Genomic DNA, 20,464 nt, shown 5'->3' with positions numbered 1-20,464 from the left:
AGTACAGGGAAACACGGTGGTGCAGTGGTTAACACTGTCACCTCTCAGTGAGAAGGTTCTGAATTCATACCAGTGTGGAATTACATGTGTCAGAAAAGTTCCAGGACTGGTGTCACAAAAGGTATATATTTCAAATCCAAACTACAAACTACAAGTTTTCCCCTTCAAAGTAATCCCCATGGAGCCTAACACACTTTCCTAGCCTTCTCCACCACGCCGCCATGCACTCCTGGAAGGATTCTTCCAGCATCCTCCGCAGCTCCGTCATCGCAGCCATCTTGATGTCGTCCATGTCTTCAAAACGAGGCGCGTTGTCATGGTGAAGCAGCCATGACTTGTCCTGCCACAACTCTCGCCTCTTCTCGCGCACTAAACAAAACAAATGCTGCAGGATCTCTTTGTAGACGTGCTGGTTGATTGTCTGAAGGGTAAAACTGGTAGTTTGTAGTTTGGGTTTTAAATATATCTTTTGTGACACCAGTCCTGGAACTTTTCTGACACACCTCGTATACCGTATGTTCTGTGTTTCTTCATGTGCTCCAGCTTCCTCTGACAGTCCAACAACATAACTGGTGGGTAACTGGGGATTCTACATTAGCCATATCTGTAAGTGAAAGCATGCATGTCTCTTTCTGTTCACCCTGTGATGGACTTGTGACAGTCAGTAAGAACTCTCATTTCTCCTCACCACTTCTCCCTTAACACTTTCATGTTACACTTTTTTTTCCCCTTATGTGCATTTTGCCTTAACTGAACCATGCTAGTGTAGTATTGCAGCACATATTATCTCGGGCTTGTTTGTGTTTATGTTTACATCCATCACATGGGAGAAAAACACATCATTTCTTTCAGTTGTTATTTATTAAGTTACAGGTCAAATGTGGTTTAATTGTTTGTTCCTTTGTTTGTACTAACTTTTATTTGCTCCTTTTGTTCTGACCCACCCACCATGCAGGATTGGTGTTTGGGAGGAGGCCGGCCCAGCACTTCCTGGATGTCAGAGTGACATCACTGGGTCAGACCAAGTGGAGGGTTTTTTTCCTTTTTGATAAACGTGTCTTCTGTATTAAAAGACAGCAGTCAGCATTAACTTTATATGTTTAGCTTCCATGGAGACATTTAGAAATGCCTGCAAATTTGTAGTAAATGCAATGATGATGTTTGCAGATTTGTTTTCATCAAATTATAGAATCGGTCACCACGCTGTAGGATGGTAGAGCTGAAGTGAGGGTGGTGTGAATTGAGCACACTATATAAAGGGTAGAGCAGGGGTGTGGACATCCGGTCCTCCAAGGCCGCAATCCTGCATGTTTTAGATGTGTCCTTCTTCCAACACACCTGATTCAAATGATCAGGATCGAGACTTCTGCAGAGCTTGATGATGAGCTGATCATTTGAATCAGGTGTGTTGGAAGAGGGAAACATCTAAAACATGCAGGATTGCGGCCCTCGAGGACCGCAGTTCGACACCCCTGGGGTAGAGATTTGGGGCCTTCAGGAGCGCGGAAGCAGTGAGGCTTCACTATGAAAATATCCTTTATTTATTATATATACTTTTGATTTTTGAGTGTCTATGAGTTGATTTTGAAATTAATTATCCTTGTAAACTACTTTAGTATTATTTTGTCACTTTAAGTCTCACGTGAATGGGGAAGCACTGTAAAATAAAATCTTCACCTTTTTTTTTTTGCACACAAGAAGTCTGCTGAATCTGCCCTCCTGCCACCTTCCTAGACCTTTTTTTTTTTACAGACTATTCTACAGGACTGACCTGTCCAGGGTGTGCCTTGCCTTTTTGCCCCATGTCAACTGAGCCAGACTCCTGCCCCTTGTCATCCTCTGCAGGATGTGGCGGGTGTCGTTGATGGATTAGTAGATGAGTGGATATTCACTACATTATTTTTACTCACACATTTTGGCACAGAACTTATGTTTATGTGGCGCACAATACCAAATTGAAAATGCATTTATCTTTAACAGATTAAAAGTTAAAAAAAAAAAAAAAAAAACTCCCTATAAATGTTGTTTTCTGTCACTGCTCATCACTTAGCACACAGACTCAATGAGAGAGTCCCTCAACTTTTACATCCACAAGAGGGAGACTCTAAGTCAGACAATGCACATCCAGTTTACAGCTGCTGTTGCAACTTGATCATTTAACCACTTTGAATTTCAGTTTCCAGCCTAGTCTACCTTAACTGAAGATTGTGCATATGAAAAAGAAACTTTCTTTTTGCTTTTGAATCTCAAAACTCAATTCCAATATTGCACTGTGTTCGGGGAGTTAGTTGCACCTTTGCTCTCCTGGCACAAGAGGGCCTCACGCTACTGCCTTGTATGTTAATGTTTTCCCTCATTATTTATTATAGGGCACTGTTTTAGAATACTGAGGCCCTAAATCTTAAATGGGTGTAAGAATATATATATGCATACTCTTAAATTTTGTGAAATCTCAATGGCTCTTTCATTCTGCAATAAGACGTCTTGAATGTGTGTGTTCTTGAAGCAGAAGAAGTAAGCCTGTACTTGTTTTTTTAAATATATAAATAAACAAGGATATCTAATGCCAGACCAAAATGCTTGAGTGCCCCCACAGCTGCAGAGCATGTTTGTATAGTGTCAGGGTGTTTTAGGGACTTTAGACACCAAGCTTAACTTTCTGTTGCCCACTCCACACTTCAGTGATAACAGGAAAGTCCCAAATTGACCCTGGTAATCGGAACCTGGTAAAGGGTGGGGTAGGATGAGATTAAAGACAAGGAGAGGAACAGTGATTTTTGCATGTGTGTCTATTCTCAGGGCTGTAGCATTTCTGCATGCAGAGTAGCAATGACAGGGCATCAGTTTGGTCACATTACCAACCCCAGACAACAGATAGAAGTCTCTGTGTGACACTTTATCTGTTGGATTACAATCTAGAACTACATGTTGGATGTGCTTGAACTTTTATATGCTGTATATTTGCAACATTACAATTCATATATTTGCTGAAATAAAATACAAGCATTGGGAATTTGATCGTCCAACCTGCTATATGCAGGAATCTGAAGCGAATAATCAACTCTGATGCACCACAGCTTGGAAAAACTTTTTGTCTGTTCTAGCCTGAAATAAGACCAGCAAAAGTTGTAGCTTTTTGGATGGAGGAAGGAATCTAACATTTCTGCTAAACATACATATAAAATGACATAATCCATTACATGACATGAGGAGGTCACTGAAAATTTTAAAAAAGGCAGTTTACGTTTCAAAGCCTTTAGGTTTTTGTTACCCCTCTTCTATTTCATTTCATTTTATTTTATTTTTTTTACAAGTTTTCAGACATTAACACCTAAACCTGACATACAATATGCCCAGTTTCATCATGTTAGTGTGCATCTCCACTGTCCTCTATAAACTTAACATTTTGCAATAAAGTAGATTCACTCTACATTAAGTTGAAGAGTATAAACTGGATTATTGTAGCTATACTTTAACTTAAATGATGCTACTTTTTACAGCTTGCACCATTAGCTGTTATCGAGCATAAAACCACTAGTTTTGGTTTTTGGTGATGACAAATGAAGGAGCTGAGTTTATCTAACCGAGTATTAGACTACAGATGTGGTAACCAGCTACAGCATCTTCGTGTTTTTTTTCTGCATCGACTGGTCTCACCTCCTTGAACTTCTTGAGAAATTCACTGATAGATATTTTGAACTTGCATGCAAAACAGACAGATGTCAAAGAAGTCGGAGATGCAAAAAAAAAAAAAAATTGTTATGAAGTCAGTGCAGTGTTTTCTCTTTTCCTGCCTCTCTCGGTGTAATTAAGTGTTAGACGCGCTGTGTGTTTCGGTTTAAAGGGAAAGCACCATCGTCAGATTACGTTCATTAAAAGCAGATGAGCGCTGGCGCAGCTGCACTGAGGGCTACCTGCACCCATAGGTGCGCTTGGATACGTTTATCTGCATATATCTACACCAATGATGTTGGCTCTTTTCCGTATTTGCACGAGTCAGTGAATTTGAACGCTTGTTGTTTAAATTACACGAGTGACACCAAAGGAAACGGGGTGATGATCTGATCGTCTCCCATTTAATTTTATGGATATGGGAATTGCGCACGCTCGGTCACTCTGGTCGGACAGGTCCCTCTGAACTGTCACCGAGAAGTTCTGTTCACCTGAAACTTCTTCCCATCGTCAAAGTCCGTCCTCCGGTTGATGCCGAGGATTATGACCATGAACGGTGACCACGAGTCGGTCGCCACGGCACCGCTGGATCTGCGCACCACAACCCGAGAGCGTGGCAGCGCCGGCTCCAGGGCTCCGGACTGCAGGAGCCGCGGCAGGGACGCTCTGGTGTCCGGAGGCTCACCTGCGCCTCCGGCATGCACCGGGACGGACAGTTCGGAAAGCCGCTGCCCCGCGGTCAGGAACGGAGTGGGCTCAGAAAACAGCACGGCTCGCAAGCGGCCGGCGGATACATCTTCCTCCAAGCTTCCTTTTAGGAAACGCCCGATTCCTGTCGAACCAGAGACCCAGAGGCGCTCACCGGCTCCAGCAGAAAGTGCTGAGCGCTTTTCTCCCGCGGAAGATAAAGACTTGACATTTCGGGAGAGTTTTCCTGCTTATTTGGAAAGACACGGGGAAGGAAACAGACCGGTACCGGCGACCCACGGACAAGCAGAACCGAGTCCTAATGGATATCCCGTGTGCTTTTTGCACCCATTTAATTACGGTAAGAGTTAATCATGTCTGTGTAGATCTGTCCAATCCTTGGAGTTTCAGTGCACTGCAGCTAGGCTCCTCTTGGAGGTTCTTGAGGAGAACTCTCAGGCAAGAACTTTGAAAGGACATCTGTCAATGTGAAGTGTTTGATGTCCAGCAGCCTAGAAGTAGCCTGCTAGTAACAGGCTCTATGCATTATTTTTGTTTTATTCCAGGATATCACATGCCACTGGTCTTAGATGTTGAACACAGTAGCTCCACTGTGTTATGGTGGCAGAAGGACAGTGGAGTCATAGTTGATGCAGAAGAAAACGTCCAGTCAGCTGTTCTCCAGTCATTATCTTGCACAGACAAAAGTAGCTTACTGGGTCAACTCATATCTGAATACTCACAGTGCATGTAGAGTTGCATACTTCCTTATTACAAAAAATGACTTGTTTGCCTGGCCAGCTTTTTCATTTTTTTACATATCCCTGTATAAATATGACATATCTGCCTCCACCTGTCTTTCTCTCTTACACCGTATGTACCCGTCTCTCTCTGTGTCTTTCCTGCTCAGGTCACTACCCAGTGTACTGTTTGTCTCCTGTCCCCGAGCCCAGTTACCCTCTGGCCCATCAAACTGAACACTTGCTGGCTGGCATCGCTCTGGCGACGCACCAGGACGAAGACGGAGACACGTATGTTGGTGTTGTTGAAATGACTTGGGTTGGAGGTCTGGGTGTTACTTTGTGGTGTGTTGTTTTGACATGTTCATATTCAGCCAACGTCTACTCGTCCGTCACACGTTCAACACATACAGCGAACCTAAAATATTACAGTGATTCATCAACCACGTGCGTTTTCGTAATCACAGCATTTTAGTCAGACGGCTATCTCGAAAGTGGAAACTTTGCAGATATCATAGATCTGAAATTTTCCCACAGTCATAAATATTCAGTACAATTTTTAGCTAGTTGAGACGATTTATTGTCCTTTTGCTTAGGTTGTGCACACTCAGCGTACAGCTTTACTTGTAGAGACCAAGAGTTTGAACTGTGATGCAGCAAAGGGTCTCTCCAATTAGTCAAAACTAAAATATGTAACTTTTTGATGTCCTTGATGGAAAAGTAATGGAAGATACCATAAATATGACCGATGAGACTGAATCTCAGGACATAGACAGCAAGCTTTAACATAATCCTAACCATCGACAACATTTAAACATGCAAATGATATTAAATATTCAACTACAAAAACTTTACATAGTCTTTTAGGTTGAAGCTCTCACACATAGTCTCTTGCTGATCACATGTGGGTTTTTCTACATGTATGTTTGGACCTGGTATGTCCGACTCTAAAGGTCTACATTCTCAAATTTATCTGAACTAGTATGCCATTTTCCCTGCAGACATTTCAGCTTTTCACAGCATGAAAACCACAATTAAATAATGGTGTGTTCTTCATGCATCAGTTCCAGTAAGCCATGACACTTCACTTGAACTTGATTTTAGAAACATAGGTCCATATGAGAACAAAATTAGAATCAAGCAAAAACTAAAACAAGACGTGAAAATTCTATTTATTTATATAGCGCCATTTGACAACGTATGCACTTTCACACAATCATGTAGACCTTGCTAATTTTAGGCAAGGAACCCAACAAACCTGAAGTTCCCTTTGGATCGCCTTTGAGCACACATTAGCGACAGTGGGAAAGAACCAAAAAACTTCCCCTTTAATCGGAAGGCCAAAAAAAAGTTTTTAAATATCTCTGACAGAACCAGGCTCAGGGAGGACGGCCTTCTGCCTCGATAGGTTGGGTGGGGATGAGGGGGGTTGTCGCTGATATCAGATGAAAAACAAACAATACATAGTCAGTATGACAGTCACTCTGAAGCTAAAGCATTAAAGTGGATTTTTATTAAGCCCTCACATTTTGTCTCCACTGTGACCTGTTAATATGTCTTCTGTGAAAAAGACCTGCAGCATGCCAGTCCATATCGTCGGTCTTTGCTAGCCACAGACCGGTGCCCGTGGCAGCAATATGCCCTCTGCACATTGCTCCCTGTGGACTTCACACTTGTATGTCTCAACTACCAGTTCAAAGGAAAGTGTAAAAAGTGAAACTGAAATGGTCACTTCAATATGAAGTCAATGCAAGTGATTCAGCTGGTGGCTGGACTCAAACAAGACTAGTCTCGACACGCAACCGTCCAACCTCATAAACAAATCTTTTGGTGTTGCACAACCTGGATGTGAGACTTCAGGTTAGTCATTTATTTTCAGTTTAGTTATTGTGATCTGCTTGACTTAAACAGCACTGCATGTTTAGCAGGTACAGTCATTAAATCCTCCAGCCCCAATACAGCCAAATTCTTTACTGCTGTTTCACTTCCTGTAAAGGAAACTGGTTCATTGTTGATCAGGAGTGATTCTCTAAGTGCATTTGGAGACTTTGATCTGACACACTATCCTGGAAACTGTGGATATGAACTGCCAGATTCAACAGTCACTGCAGATACGTATCGCTGTAATTGTCAGCTGACTGGTCTCTAAGGGCACGGGGTGGGGTGTTGGGAATGGAGGAGCTCTCACATGAATGCAAATACGACACTTTTAACGCATGGTTTCTTTACTTTGTCTAAAATTTGAACACCCACCCACACACCAACTGAAATGACAAACTGAGAACATGCAGTCATGTGGCTGGAGACATAGAATGTCCAAGAATTAAATGGCACTTTGATGTTTCAGTTTCAAAAAGTATCAACATCATTTGCATCCACTAAAAACGAACTCGTGATGATCAACATTTTGCCGAGCCATAAGTCCCGTGACATGCCACAGCTGTTTATTGTCCCATATTTGCTTCAGAGACTTCTGCCGTTACCAGACGGTTGCATGAAAAAAGAAAATGCAATGAATCTTGACTCAGAATAGTCATTGTTAAAAGAACTTTTTCACTTTTAGAATTGCAAAAATTCATCTGTTGCTTCTTTAACATTTTTCTGATTCTGTTTTTCATCTGCACCTGCTGCATCGTCAGTATTTTATCCAAACTTGCAGATCAGATTAAAAAGAACTGCAAAGTTTGTATGAATATTAATTTTCTTTTCGTAGAAACTAAGTGCTGCAAAGATCAGAGACCCTTTGTAATGAGGGCTTTGACTGGTTGTATAGTACTTACGTGTTGCTTTGTGGTTCTTTGAAACTTGTGAATTCTGTAGAAAAAAAAAAAACACTCCCAGCCCCTTTATCCTTTTTCACACTGTATGTGTGTGCGTGTGCGTGCGTACGTGCGCGTATGCATAATGTGAGTGATGGCGAGCGTCTTACGTCAATGTCACCGTTCATCCTCTGTTCTCAGCGCCCTTAGTTTCGGGAAAGCCAGTGAGTGCTCAGTTTTTAAACATGATTGTGGTTTTTCTCAGGTGTCTCTGTCTCTCTCTCTTTTCTTCACTGTGTTTTTAAATGAATGGGCTCAAAAAACCCAAACATCCGCTTCTGACTTCCTCATTTACCGTTCTCTTTCTATCAGCTTCATCTCTCTCTCTCTCTCTCCCCTTCTCGCACTCTCTGTCTCTCTTTTTTTCTGCTGTGTGTCACGCTGTCATTCGTGCATGCGATGTGCAGATGTGTTTCACCTACGGACTTAAAAAAATCTGCCGCCTTCTGGTTTGTCAGTGGATTTACCAACACAAAAATATTGTTGGAGTTTAGTGTAGGTGGCCAAAGAGAAAAAAAAAAATCATGAGGACATATCATCTTGGGATTGTGAATGTATTTATAAAAAAAAAAAATCTGACAACACTTTGCTGTTTAAGAGACTAGATGAAAAGCAGGGGTTAAAGCACTTAACATTAATCCTATGGTGAGTATGAATAACTGAGTTGCATTTAGGTGAATTCATTTGTTTGTATTTTGTGCTGCTAATATGCTGTGTGAGCGACCACACATCCTTCAGGACAGCAACCTGATTATCAAATGTAATCTCGAAGGCAGTTAATTGTGTGAATTGTACACATATGTAAAAATACTGAGTCAGTAATAAAGTCGCTTACTCACTCTCGTTTTGACAGTGACGGACTAATAGAGGAAAAGACAGTGTTTGCTCCACAGTCTTCCTCCTTTACCTGTTTTCTATCAGCTGTGCTAAGAGAGTGAACACAAGTTAATATTAACCATCAGATTATTGCTGGTTTTTGAAATACATTTGCAGGTAAAACATTGAAAACACCATATTTACTCAAAATATTGTTGGATATACGAGGTGTGTCAGAAAAGTTCCAGGACTGGTGTCACAAAAGATATATTTCAAATCCAAACTACAAACTACAAGTTTTTGCCTTCCAAGTAATCCCCCTGGAGTCTAACACACTTTCCCCACAGCCATCTTGATGTCGTCCACGTCTTCAAAACGGGTCCCCTTGATGACCCCCTTGAGCTTGGGGAAGAGGAAAAAAATCCCACGGAGCCAGGTGGGGTGAGTAGGGAGGTTGCTCCAGCATGACAATGTTCTTCTCAGCCAGGAACTGTGGGATGCTCAGGGCATTGTGAGCAGGCGTGTTGTCATGGTGAAGCAGCCATGACTTGTCCTGCAACAACTCTTCTCGTACACTGAATGAAGCAAACACTGCAGGACCTCTGTGTAGACGTGCTGGTTGATCGTCTGAAGGGGAAACTCGTAGTTTGGATTTTAAATGTATCTTTTGTGACACCAGTCCTGGAACTTTTCTGACAACCCTCGTACTGTGGATGGTTTCATGCAGGAGCTTCAAAAGAGCATCAAACACTCAATCATTACTCCGCCGACTGACTCAAGGTTAAAACTGTGTCGATGGCTGTGAACTATGTGATGGATGTTTACAATTGTAGGTGTGAATGTAAGAAATGCAAAGAAAACCAAGATCCCACAGCACAACAAAACAGTTGCTCATCCAGGTTTGCTCAGAAACATTTCCTGTGAATACCTTTCATACCTCCATCAAAATGATCAAAAGTAGTCCCATTGTTCACGACAAACACAGCAGGTTATGCAGCGAGCAGCTATTTCTTGCTAACTAGACTGTGTTGCAACTTTGCTTCTCTTTTGTTTACTATTCACTCAAACTGACGCATCACCCCAATGCTCAGCTGGTCCACAGACCACAGGCTTCAGTCTGATCATTCACTCTGGCTCAGCCTCGATACTGAACAGGATACCACACATACGCTGCCTTCTCTTTCTTCTGTCTCTCTCACACATACACATACAGTTGGACTGTCTGTGTTCATTTGGCAAGTTCAGAACTCCTGCGTCTGCGTCAGCGTCGCTATGCCTGAGGTTATCTGGGGCTGTGGTCTGCCCCACTTCCAGGAACCAGAAACAGTGCAGTTTCATCTTAAGAGAAAAAGAGAGAGATGGATGCAGATATAATACGGTGTAGCAAGAGTGATAGGTTGACTTTAGGCCTATATGAAGACAACCTTAACAATGACCTCAGTGTTTATAGAGCTGACTTCGACTCTGATTCAGTATTTATTCACAATGTCACACTGCAGCTGGCATTTGTCTTTCTGTTCATCAGTGCATCACGTTTCACACGTTTCGTCAGAATGACAAAAGCCTGGTCAAGTCATACTTGAACAACTTGTCACTGTATTTGACTGTTGATGATGCCTTGATTAGCTGCTCCAATCAAAATGCAGGTGTTTTTTTTTTTTAGGCAAATGACAGACAGTTGATTACATGTACAGTAAACATGACCAGATCTTTGTTGATACAGATTTGTGCTGATCTAATTTACAGGAACAGGGATGAGCTGAGGAAAGAACCGTCACGCTCACTTGAAATGCAAAGTTCTGCTTTTCATTCTGCTCTCAGAAGCAAATCATCCAATTGTCTGTTGTAGTTGCAGTTCCAATCTGCTCTTTCACAGCAACTTTTAACTTTTTACTCATGTTGCAGATTTGATCTCCACACTTTCCCAAACATGTGCAATAGTGATGCATGCATGTATGCATGCACACATAGTTTATCTTAATTTAATTTCTTTTTTTTTACATTTCAAAATGTTGTTTAGTTGTTTAAACAGACACTGTGGCATGACTTTCTTTATTTTCCTGCAACCACCAATTGAAAGTTGGTATGTGTTTGTCAGTTACAGACCACGGATGTTATTCTGTTTATACTTGCCTTTACAAGACTGTCAAAGAGTTTAAATGTCTCCACTATAAATACAAGTATTATGTAATCGGGGTGATTTAATGAGGTTTGAAGGGATAATTAGACAAGATAGATAGATAGATAGATAGATAGATAGATAGATAGATAGATAGATAGATATCAATATACACCCATGCATACATACGTTACATGTCATATTGATAGATATGAACATGCACATTCATGCTACACGTCAGAGTGAGAACTTGTCTTTTATTTACTTAAGGCAGGAATTTACTGTCTTTATTGACTCCTTGTCAGTGGAATGCATCACTGAGAGGAACTGTCGCAAATGCTTTTGTCACTGTGAGAACTTGTTTTTGACCTCATATTCTGTGCGAGGCACTTTTATCTCATTCTCAAGAAGTGTCCCTGTTTCCTGTAGCATATTTATCATGTATGTCTGATTATGACTTACACACTAGAAGCTGACAGACGAGACCTACAGAAAGCCCCTGTCAGAAATATAGCTTTATGGTTACATTTCAGAGCACATACAGCAAGATAGAGGCAAAAGAATAATGCCTTTGTCAGTGACAACAGGAAGTGACATAAAACAAGTCAGGCTCTTACTGGAAGCCGCTCCTCTTGATAGCATTAAAAAGAAAAAGAAAAAAGTGACACTGGTACAATGTTTTCTGCAGTGTACCCTTCCCCCTGCCAGTTTTCTGCCCTTCCCTGTCCAAACTTTGGCCTGCATTTCTTCTTTCTCCTTATGTAAAGACCACAGATAGTGGTTTCCCCTTTAGTCTTGATAATTGTGTGTGATAAGTACAATGAGTCATGCCTGTACATCTGTTGAGCTCCTTGGTACAACTGTCAGTGGGATCATTTAGATCAAGTGATCAAGCAGAAGTTTGTATCCCTGATCGCAAATCAAACTTCAGCCTTTCTCATGTTAAGTTCGAGAGCCATTAGGAGAATGTGTGAATTTTTTTTTCCTAAATTAATATTTATCTAAAACAATTCTTTAGTGACTGGTTAGCTGAGTTTAGCATAAGGATTTAATACCAGTCTAGTCTACAACTGTCCATGCAGAAAACAAAATGTGATCATCAGCACTAGTTGCCAGGAAATGAGCAGAGACTTCCAGAAGTCCTTGCTCTGGGCCCAGACAGTCTGACACATAACCTCTGCAAAACCACAACCTGTTGATTTAAAAACAGAACAACAACGAGATGCTGCATGCTAATTATGGCGCTATAGGGCTGTTGCAAGGTGGCCTTTACTATCTTTAGGGTCAGCCTGGTGCACTATTTCTCCTTTTCCAATCTTCATGCTTTGCAAAAGTACTTCCTACTTGCTGGAGCTTCATATTTGATGATGGAATGAGAGCACTTGTCTCCCACTTAGCTAAAGAGAGAATTTTGCAAAATGTTGACCCATTGTTTTAATTTTACTTTTTGTAGAAAATGGACTTACTGGGTTTAAAGGTTCAGTGAATATAAGACATGAAGAAAAACTCACCGTATAGTTTTCACACATTAAGTGCAACTTTAAATATGTTCTAAGTTCATTCAGTTTCTTCTTAAGTCAAACTTGGACGTAGCGTCAGGAGGTCAAAGCTGTGACGTAGTTAGAATAACCTTTGAAACATTAACTTTCACCTGTTAAATTAGTAAAATTCTTTGTGTGTGCTTGTGTCCATTACAGAGCTCTCCATATAGCCGTGGTGAAAGGGGAATTGGACGTTGTCTTCAAACTAATCCAACTCTTGCTGTGGGCTCGCAGAGGCCTTGATATCTACAACAATCTCCGCCAGGTGAAACAAATACATTGAACACACTTTAAATACACACATGTCACAGTCCTAACCATGCATGTTCACATCCCTACTATTTTTAATTTTGCTCAAATAGAATACTAATTATTAGTTACATTTGAAACACAGAGCTGTTTTCATTTCAAATATGGCAGTCATATAATCCACACCAAGATGTTTTGGATGCTTCAGTTCAGTTTTGTCCTGAGGTCGTAGATTATGTCAGTTTATTGTGATGAAGGTCGGCTGTAGAGTAGACGTGCAATGGGGTACTTTTGTCCCAACAACCACAGCATTAGCGCAATAAAACACATTCTTCTGCCTCACCCTTTTGATAACAGTAACATGGAAAAGAATGAAAGAGGAAGTGCCTTGGTTTCCTCCTTGCCTTGCACTGCTTTATCGCATGCTCTTACAGTCATGACGCCTGATGGTTATGCCGTGGAATTCACCCTTCCTGGTTTCTCCACCTGTACTTGCCACAAGCTGAAGCCATGCACATTCTGGGAAGCACAATATGTGCTTTCCAATGTTCTGTTTTATTTTTTGCATGGTTTTCTAGTGTTCGGTTTCCCTACAACAAGGGATTTTTCAGGGTTTACATGCAGGATTTACCATGTTGTGAAACTGACGGGAGAGAGACAAGATGATTAAGCGTGCAAAGAATGACTCACATTAAAACTCATAAACCGTACAACCATATCTTATGGCTTGTCTTTGAGTGAAAAAATATAAACAGGCTGGACAATTGCAGGATATTAGCTGCAAACGTATTTCTTGTAACTTTTGTTCCGGCACATATTTTGCTGTTTTTCTTGCATGTAAAAAGTCCTGCAGTTTAATCATTCAAACTGATATAAATAGACAAAAAGATCCAAGGCACTTTCACTGGGGTGACTAGTCTTTCCTGTGAAAACTCCCCATGTAGTAACCTCACATAAGTCATACGCTACAGTGCATTTTACTGGAATGTGTACAAGGAATTGTCTTTTGAGTGTTTCCCAATCCAGGACTGTCCCAGCCACTGGCGTTAAGCCAACACTTCCACATTCTCTTCCCCTTTGCTGTCTCCACCTCCCTGCCCTTCTGATCTGCATGCTGCCAGCTTTCTTTTTTTTCTTCCTCTAACAGAGAAAGCACCTGAGCTGTGCAGAGCTTTAGTTCTCAAGGCTGGGGTTTCACACCACACAGGACGCCACAGGCATGCTTACCAGAAATACTGCTGGTGCTATCATCAGTCGTTGTCTTTCCTCATCGCTGAGGCTTGACAGCATAGGTTTCTGTGATATCCTGTGTCTGCCCTGTGTATGAAAATGTACCACACACACACACACACACACACACTCACACTCACACTCACACACGCACACACACGTATTTTATGTCATATGCAGTTATAACCAAACCAAAAAGGGAGATTTACAGGCACAGGTCCTGTCACAGTCATTTGCCTACCAGATTATGTGGTTGCGACCAAATACTAGGCATATAGAAGAATACACTTCACTTCCACATCAAAATAAGGCCAGGGAAATTTTTACTTTTTAAAGCATAAAGCTTACTAGACAGACCTCTACACACTTTCCAGCACTGGCCAACTTCCCAAACGTAAAGAGAAAATAAACGTGTTTTTTCCCACATTGATGACAAATCCTTGGTTTCTGTGGTTTTACATCTGGAACTTTTTTTTGACAGAGTGTTACTATCAGTAGCATAACTCAACAATAGTGCATACACTCTTTGCTTTCCACTCCCAAAACTACTATGATGCTATACAGACAGCTGTTTAATACTCCCACACTGGTTCTGCAATCAGTGTAGCTACAAAAACTACAACAGTAGCCTACTTTTTTACTGTTCCTGTGACAGCTGATGGTGCAGTTAGTGCCGCCGACACCAGTGGGGTTTGGAGACTGAATCCCTTGGGGCCAGTGACACTAAACCATGCACTGATAGTCATGTTTATTGCATTACAATCCATGTGCATGTGCATGATTTACTGTAACAAGTCATTATGCAGAAGTTAATGTAACAATTCAACGACTTTGTTCGCTTTGTTTATAGTATGTTGGAGGCATGCCAAGTTTTTTTTTTTTAGCGCAAGTGTGTGTGTGCACAATGAGACATCCGTGTGTTCTTGTGTGTGTTTTAGTATCTTTGTTCCGAGAAGTCACATGACCACCCCGCCTTGCTTTGTGCTGTTTCTCAACATACCTTGCACTGAGGTTCAGAGGGTAGTTTACAGGGACTTTCCCTTCCTGCGCGTGTCTCTCTCTCTCTCATTCTCTCTCTCTCTCTCTCTCTGCCTCTGGTCGATCTGACTCTTTCTCGACTGTCTCTTTTTTTATATCTCTTGCTGCATGTAGCTTAAGAGAATTTAGTTTCTAACCATAAGTGATGAACATACTGATGCTATCAGTATAACTGTCAACAACACTGACGTAGGAGCACATGATGTTTATTTGTGCAACAGGACAGGCTTTACCCTCCAGTGTTCACCACAGAAAAAAAAAGAAAAATGTCTTTGACTTTTATTGTTGCCTTCCACCTTTCTGTGAGTTTAGCACTGCCAGCAGCCTGGGGCTGATTTTCATGCTTAAAACCCTCCTCTCCTCTCATCTTTTCACCTCATGTTGATCTACTCATTTTGCAGGAATGCAAGTGTATGAGGACAGACCCAGGGGAAAGAGAAGGGTTTTTCCCTCGTTATCCTGCCTTTCCCCTGGACTACACTCTGCCACTTCCGCTTCTTCCTTTTTCCCCTGTCTCCCCACCCTAACTCCCTCTTCAATCTCTTCCCACCCTCCCTCTTATCGTTGCTGGATTTTTGTTTAGTCATTCTGAAAATCCTTTACAGGAAGTCAAAGCCAGAGTGAGAGGTCTATTTTGAAGGCCATAAAAGGCATTAGTGCCAAAGGTAAAATTTTTAAGTTCTAGAAATGACCCAAGAGAGTTTCATTAGTGCCATGTGGAGACAAATTAGTTAAATGGCTGCGTATTACAATGCATACATTTACAGGGAATGTAATTTTCTAAGTGTGTGTGCATGCACTTGCATGTGTGTGAGTCATAGGATTCAGGAAAACAAAGGCTAAAGGGAGGAACACTTACATTGACACATTGGAGGAATTCCACAAAGATGCTCTTTACTGTTACACTACTTTTTAAACAGCCCTTACTGGAACAAAACCTCAGCGTGCTGGCACACACGTATACCCATACACAAAGAAAAGCAGCAAAAGTGAAACTTAGAGCAACAATCTGTTCTTGGCTGCTGCATTTATTGTGTAACTTGGTTCGCAGCTAAAAAGTCCAGGTCAAAGACTTCCCTTTTATGACTTACCAATGAACTGGCATTGCTTACTTTAGACAGCTTGTCTGTGCATCCCAGATCATAGATGACATAATTAATCACAGGATGATACATGCTGACCTCACCCACAGGAACATCCTAGATTGCCAAAGGGATTTTATTCTGCACTTAGTAGATTCATTAAGGCAAACACTTGGTGAAATGTGTGTCATTTTTGCTTAATGGCGTTGCAGTCAGCTTGTTTCTCAGAACAGGTTCCTCCTCATTTTGGATTATGACACGCTCTCATGGTTGGGTTGTTATTGGTGATGTTTGTTCTGTGATACATTGTGCAAAGTTCAAACCCCGACAGAGAGTTTTTGGACTTTGATTTCATTGCTGTCAACTATGTATTGGGTGTATGGGTTATGCCTGTTTGTGTATAGGTAGCATATGATTACAAGTGCCTGTGTAAGAATCATAATCTAATCAGACGCAGCTCCTTGTTTGTTTATTTTAAGCGTTGGGATTCTTTTTGTATTGTGTCACTAACCTTTGTTTTGCAGGGCAGGTTAGAGAGCCCATCGTAATCTTCCTTCAGTTTTACAGACAACAGGGCAGTTATTTGATGGTTTTGTAAGTGTAAACTGGGTCACCTGTCATGTCTAGTGGGCTATTTATAACTGTTAATGGACTGACATATCCAGACCATTCTCTAGTACTAGTACACTGCTGAGTAGAACAGTCTGACTGCATCTCATGATTAATGGCCAGGACCGGGGCTAAGAACCGGTTGGACCGACATTATTCACTCAAACGGGGGAATTGTTTTTGTGGAATATTTGCATGCAGGAAGCAAGCACTTCCATTTAAATGGATAATTCACAGAAAAAAAATAGTTGGGCTGCCTTACTGAATGATCCAAACCTTTGAAATTTTGGATATTGTTGCTTTTGTTTGCCATAGTGAAGGGGATTTAAAAGACAGTAACATACAGATAGCTAGAGAGGTGTGTGACCAACGTCAAACTTACACCTGCAGTCTAAAATTGGGAAGCTAGACTAGCGCCTACACTGTATATAAAAGATAAGATAAGGTGATCCGTTATTGCTGGGGAAGTTTACATTGCTACAGCAGCTTCACCTTTCACAGCAGCACTCAAAAATAAAAGATGACGTACCCACTGTGGTGTCACCAGTTGGTTTGTGGACTATTGCTTTGAAGCCACAAGTTTCTCATTTTGCCTGTTGCCAACTTGTTTTTTTGGTGGATCTGACTAAAAACCTGAAGACGCTACGTGCCCACACAGTAGCTGCTTGTCAATCACACACTGTCACACTGAAGCGTACCCGACTTTGTCATCGACTCTAAATAGGACCATAATTTGTAAATGAATACCATGCTATATCAAAGAAGGATTGAAATCTGTCTTAGACCATAAAGTCACTGTAGAGCTAGTAAATCAAGGGAGTAGTAGAGTCGTTTTCTTGACACTCTGCAACTCGAGGAGTCATCCCCTAGTGGCCAATATGAATAACACAGGAGTAAGGCCCTTCCTTCATGGGCTTCACGTTTCAGATCTGGAGGTCCATCTTTAATTATAGTCTATGGTCAGAACATTGACACAAAGAGATGTATTTGTTTTAAACATGGCATCTACACATGGTGATAAATCAGAATATCTCTAATTTTAAGGCAAGGGGAGATGTCTTAGTGGATAGTAAAGAGTGGGAACATTGTTCAGTGTTGGTGGGGAGAGCATGCCCTAGGAATGTGGTTACATTGCAGGACGAAAAATTTAAACTATTTTGAAAAGCAATGCATTTTACAGTGTGTTACATGTTCATGGTTATTGCTCTGAACATGCTGGTTTGTCTAAACTGCCATTTTTGCTGTCTTCATCCCTCAGACTCCCCTTCATCTAGCAGTGATAACCAAGCAGGCCGACATGGTGGATGCGTTGTTGAAAGCGGGGGCCGACCCTGCAGCCTTGGACCGCAACGGCCAAACAGCTCTCCATCTCTGCTGCGAATATGACCAGCGTGACTGTCTGTCTCGAGTACTTTCTCGAGTACTTTCTCCAGGCATTTCTTCATGCCTGGAGATCAGAAACTATGAGGGTGAGTTGTGGTTTACTGCTGTTTGGTGTATATTGTACTGAAGGTGATGTGATGTTTATGTGTAATGGCGTAATCTGGTCTCAACTCAGTTCAGTTCATTATCAACACTGTGATTTCTTTTTCTGATAAATTTCAGCCTTAACAACTTAGTTTTGTTATGATCCTTTTTAGTATGTGTTAAAATTCTCATTATATACTTCTCGCTAAAGATTTTTCAATATGTTTTTTCCTATGTGTAGAAAATGGCCCGTGTTCTATGCTTTGCTTTGTCACTGTTCTCAGGGTTGAGCCCTCTCCATCTGGCTGTGCTGCATGGCTTTAAGGATTTGGCTCGACTGTTGCTGAACGCCGGAGCTGACATCAATGCTATGGTAAGTCCCTGCTGAACTGACTCAGCACTGTGGGTTTCATATCTACTCACCAGTTCTACATGTCCTGTCTCTGCTGCCGCTGACTTCTCCCATGGTGCTTCTTTTCTAAGGACATCAAAAGTGGCCAGAGTCCCCTCATGCACGCCGTGGAGGGAAACAATGCAGACATGGTCCACTTCCTCATCGAGGTAATGAGGTCGGGTGGGCAAGTTGGAGAGAAGGAATTGGGACTCGATTTTGGTTTCTTTTCTAGTTTATGGATAAGACTTTCAACAGAACTGAAATAAAATAATATCAGAGTTTACATGTTGTGCTGTACATGGGTAGAATGCTCTGTTCTCCATCTCTTCTTTCAAAGCATTTTATCTGCCTGTCTGTCGACCACCCTCGTATCTTTTGTTTCACTTTCTGCGCTTACCTGTGTGTCCTCTGACTTTCTTTTTGCGTCATATCCTTCTGTTGCAGAGTGGATGTGATGTCAACAGCCAGTCATACAGTGGAAACACAGCCCTGCACAGCGCCTGCGGTCGAGGTCAGGTGGACACTGTGCGGCTGCTGCTTAAAAGTGGAGCTGACAGCAGCCTCAAGAACTACCACAACGACACCCCAGTGATGGTGGCCAACAACAAAAAAGTAAGTGAGGGGATGATAGAAAGTAAAAACATGCACAATAAACCTGACCGTGCAGGAATTCCATTCTTGCAGAGGTGCTTTGCTTAATCCTTCTCATGGTTGCCGCTTCAGGACAACACAACACATGGAAACGGTAAACACCTAAAAGGTTGCCAAACTGACGCTGAATGACATGCTTGTCAAAATTTCCAAAATTCCATCCATTTGCTGCTTCTATTAGTCAGAGCAAATGCACACAGTTGCAAAACCTCCAGTCAGCTCTGGCTGGGGTAATTGTAAATTGTAAATGTGTGTATCCTTCCCCCTAGAGGCAAGATCGGAATGTTGCAGTCAGTGTGTTCTTCACCACTGTTATATGATTGGATTCAAGAGTTGTTTTTGTAGATCTGGGTGATGTCACGTCATGCATAACGGTCGTAATAAACTATAAATCTTTTACAGATAGCCGATGTGTTACGAGGGAGAGGCTCGAAACAGATAAGAGATCAGAATCAACACTGTCTGTCACCACATGGAAGCAGCTTAACGGAAAATGGTGAGAACATAACCACAAGATCACAGACAAGACAACACGCAAAAATCACATCGTTTTCCACGTGCTCTTCTTGTTCCAATTAGAAAGCCTTATAATACATTGTGTAATGACAGTAAGGATTCATTCTTCTCCTTTAGGGTCCCCATCTCCCAGCCATAGTCATGGATGTTCACCTTCAACCACACCGCACGCCTTTCATCACAGCGCTTCCTGCTCTCCATCTACACTTGGATTTCCATTTTACTAGCTCACAGTTGCTGTCCGGTGAAACCTGCTACTACCTCCACACAACCAAGCGTCAAGGGGACGACCAAAACAGAGAAGCGGAGCAGCTGTTGGGATTCTCTGCATACACATAAGCATCAACAGAAATGTGCTCTTGCATGAAATCAAGGCTGAACATTAAGGACGTTTTTCAAACTGCCAGTAGATATCAGTGAGAAGAGGACATGTGCCAAAGCTCTAGAAACTCCAAAATGCCATTTTCGAAGTATTTTCAGGCACTTTTTTTTTTTGATGGAGGAGAACAGTAAATAGAAAAGAGACCGTGGTGGGGATTCTGTGTAAACTATCCTGATCTCTCTTGAACTGTGATATTGTATTAACATTGTCAACAGGAACATGGGCACCCCAAGTCTTGTTCAAGTTTCTAATTTACTTTCATTGCACAGTCAGTTCCTTCACTGTAGCTGCCTTTCAGGTCTGCTAGTGTGCATATGTGCTTGTATGTATTTTTTTTTTGTATCACTGTCAAAAGTTGCAAATATTTTTTTATATAAAATAAGTCCAACATATTCACTTTGCTGGTCTGTAAGTCTCCTTGTACAAATGTAACCTCTGAGAATTTGAAAGCG

The 20,464-nt window shown here is 41.6% G+C and overlaps 1 protein-coding gene across 1 annotated transcript; it reads left to right on the top strand.

The window, feature by feature from the left end:
- Positions 1-3,846: 3,846 nt before the first annotated feature.
- On the top strand, positions 3,847-20,404 carry bcl3 (BCL3 transcription coactivator). Its single transcript, XM_008303928.1, is given in 10 exon segments — positions 3,847-4,720; positions 5,270-5,390; positions 12,551-12,659; positions 17,861-18,071; positions 18,354-18,442; positions 18,553-18,630; positions 18,908-19,075; positions 19,517-19,610; positions 19,748-19,842; positions 19,845-20,404. Coding segments are annotated over 10 exon segments (1,635 nt in total). The 5' UTR covers positions 3,847-4,203; the 3' UTR covers positions 19,998-20,404.
- The last annotated feature ends 60 nt before the right edge of the window (positions 20,405-20,464 follow it).

Source organism: Stegastes partitus, unplaced genomic scaffold (assembly GCF_000690725.1).
Source record: "Stegastes partitus isolate 25-593 unplaced genomic scaffold, Stegastes_partitus-1.0.2 Scaffold2099, whole genome shotgun sequence".
NCBI classification, from domain to species: Eukaryota; Metazoa; Chordata; class Actinopteri; family Pomacentridae; genus Stegastes; species Stegastes partitus.
This window is presented reverse-complemented; position numbering and strand designations above follow the sequence as displayed.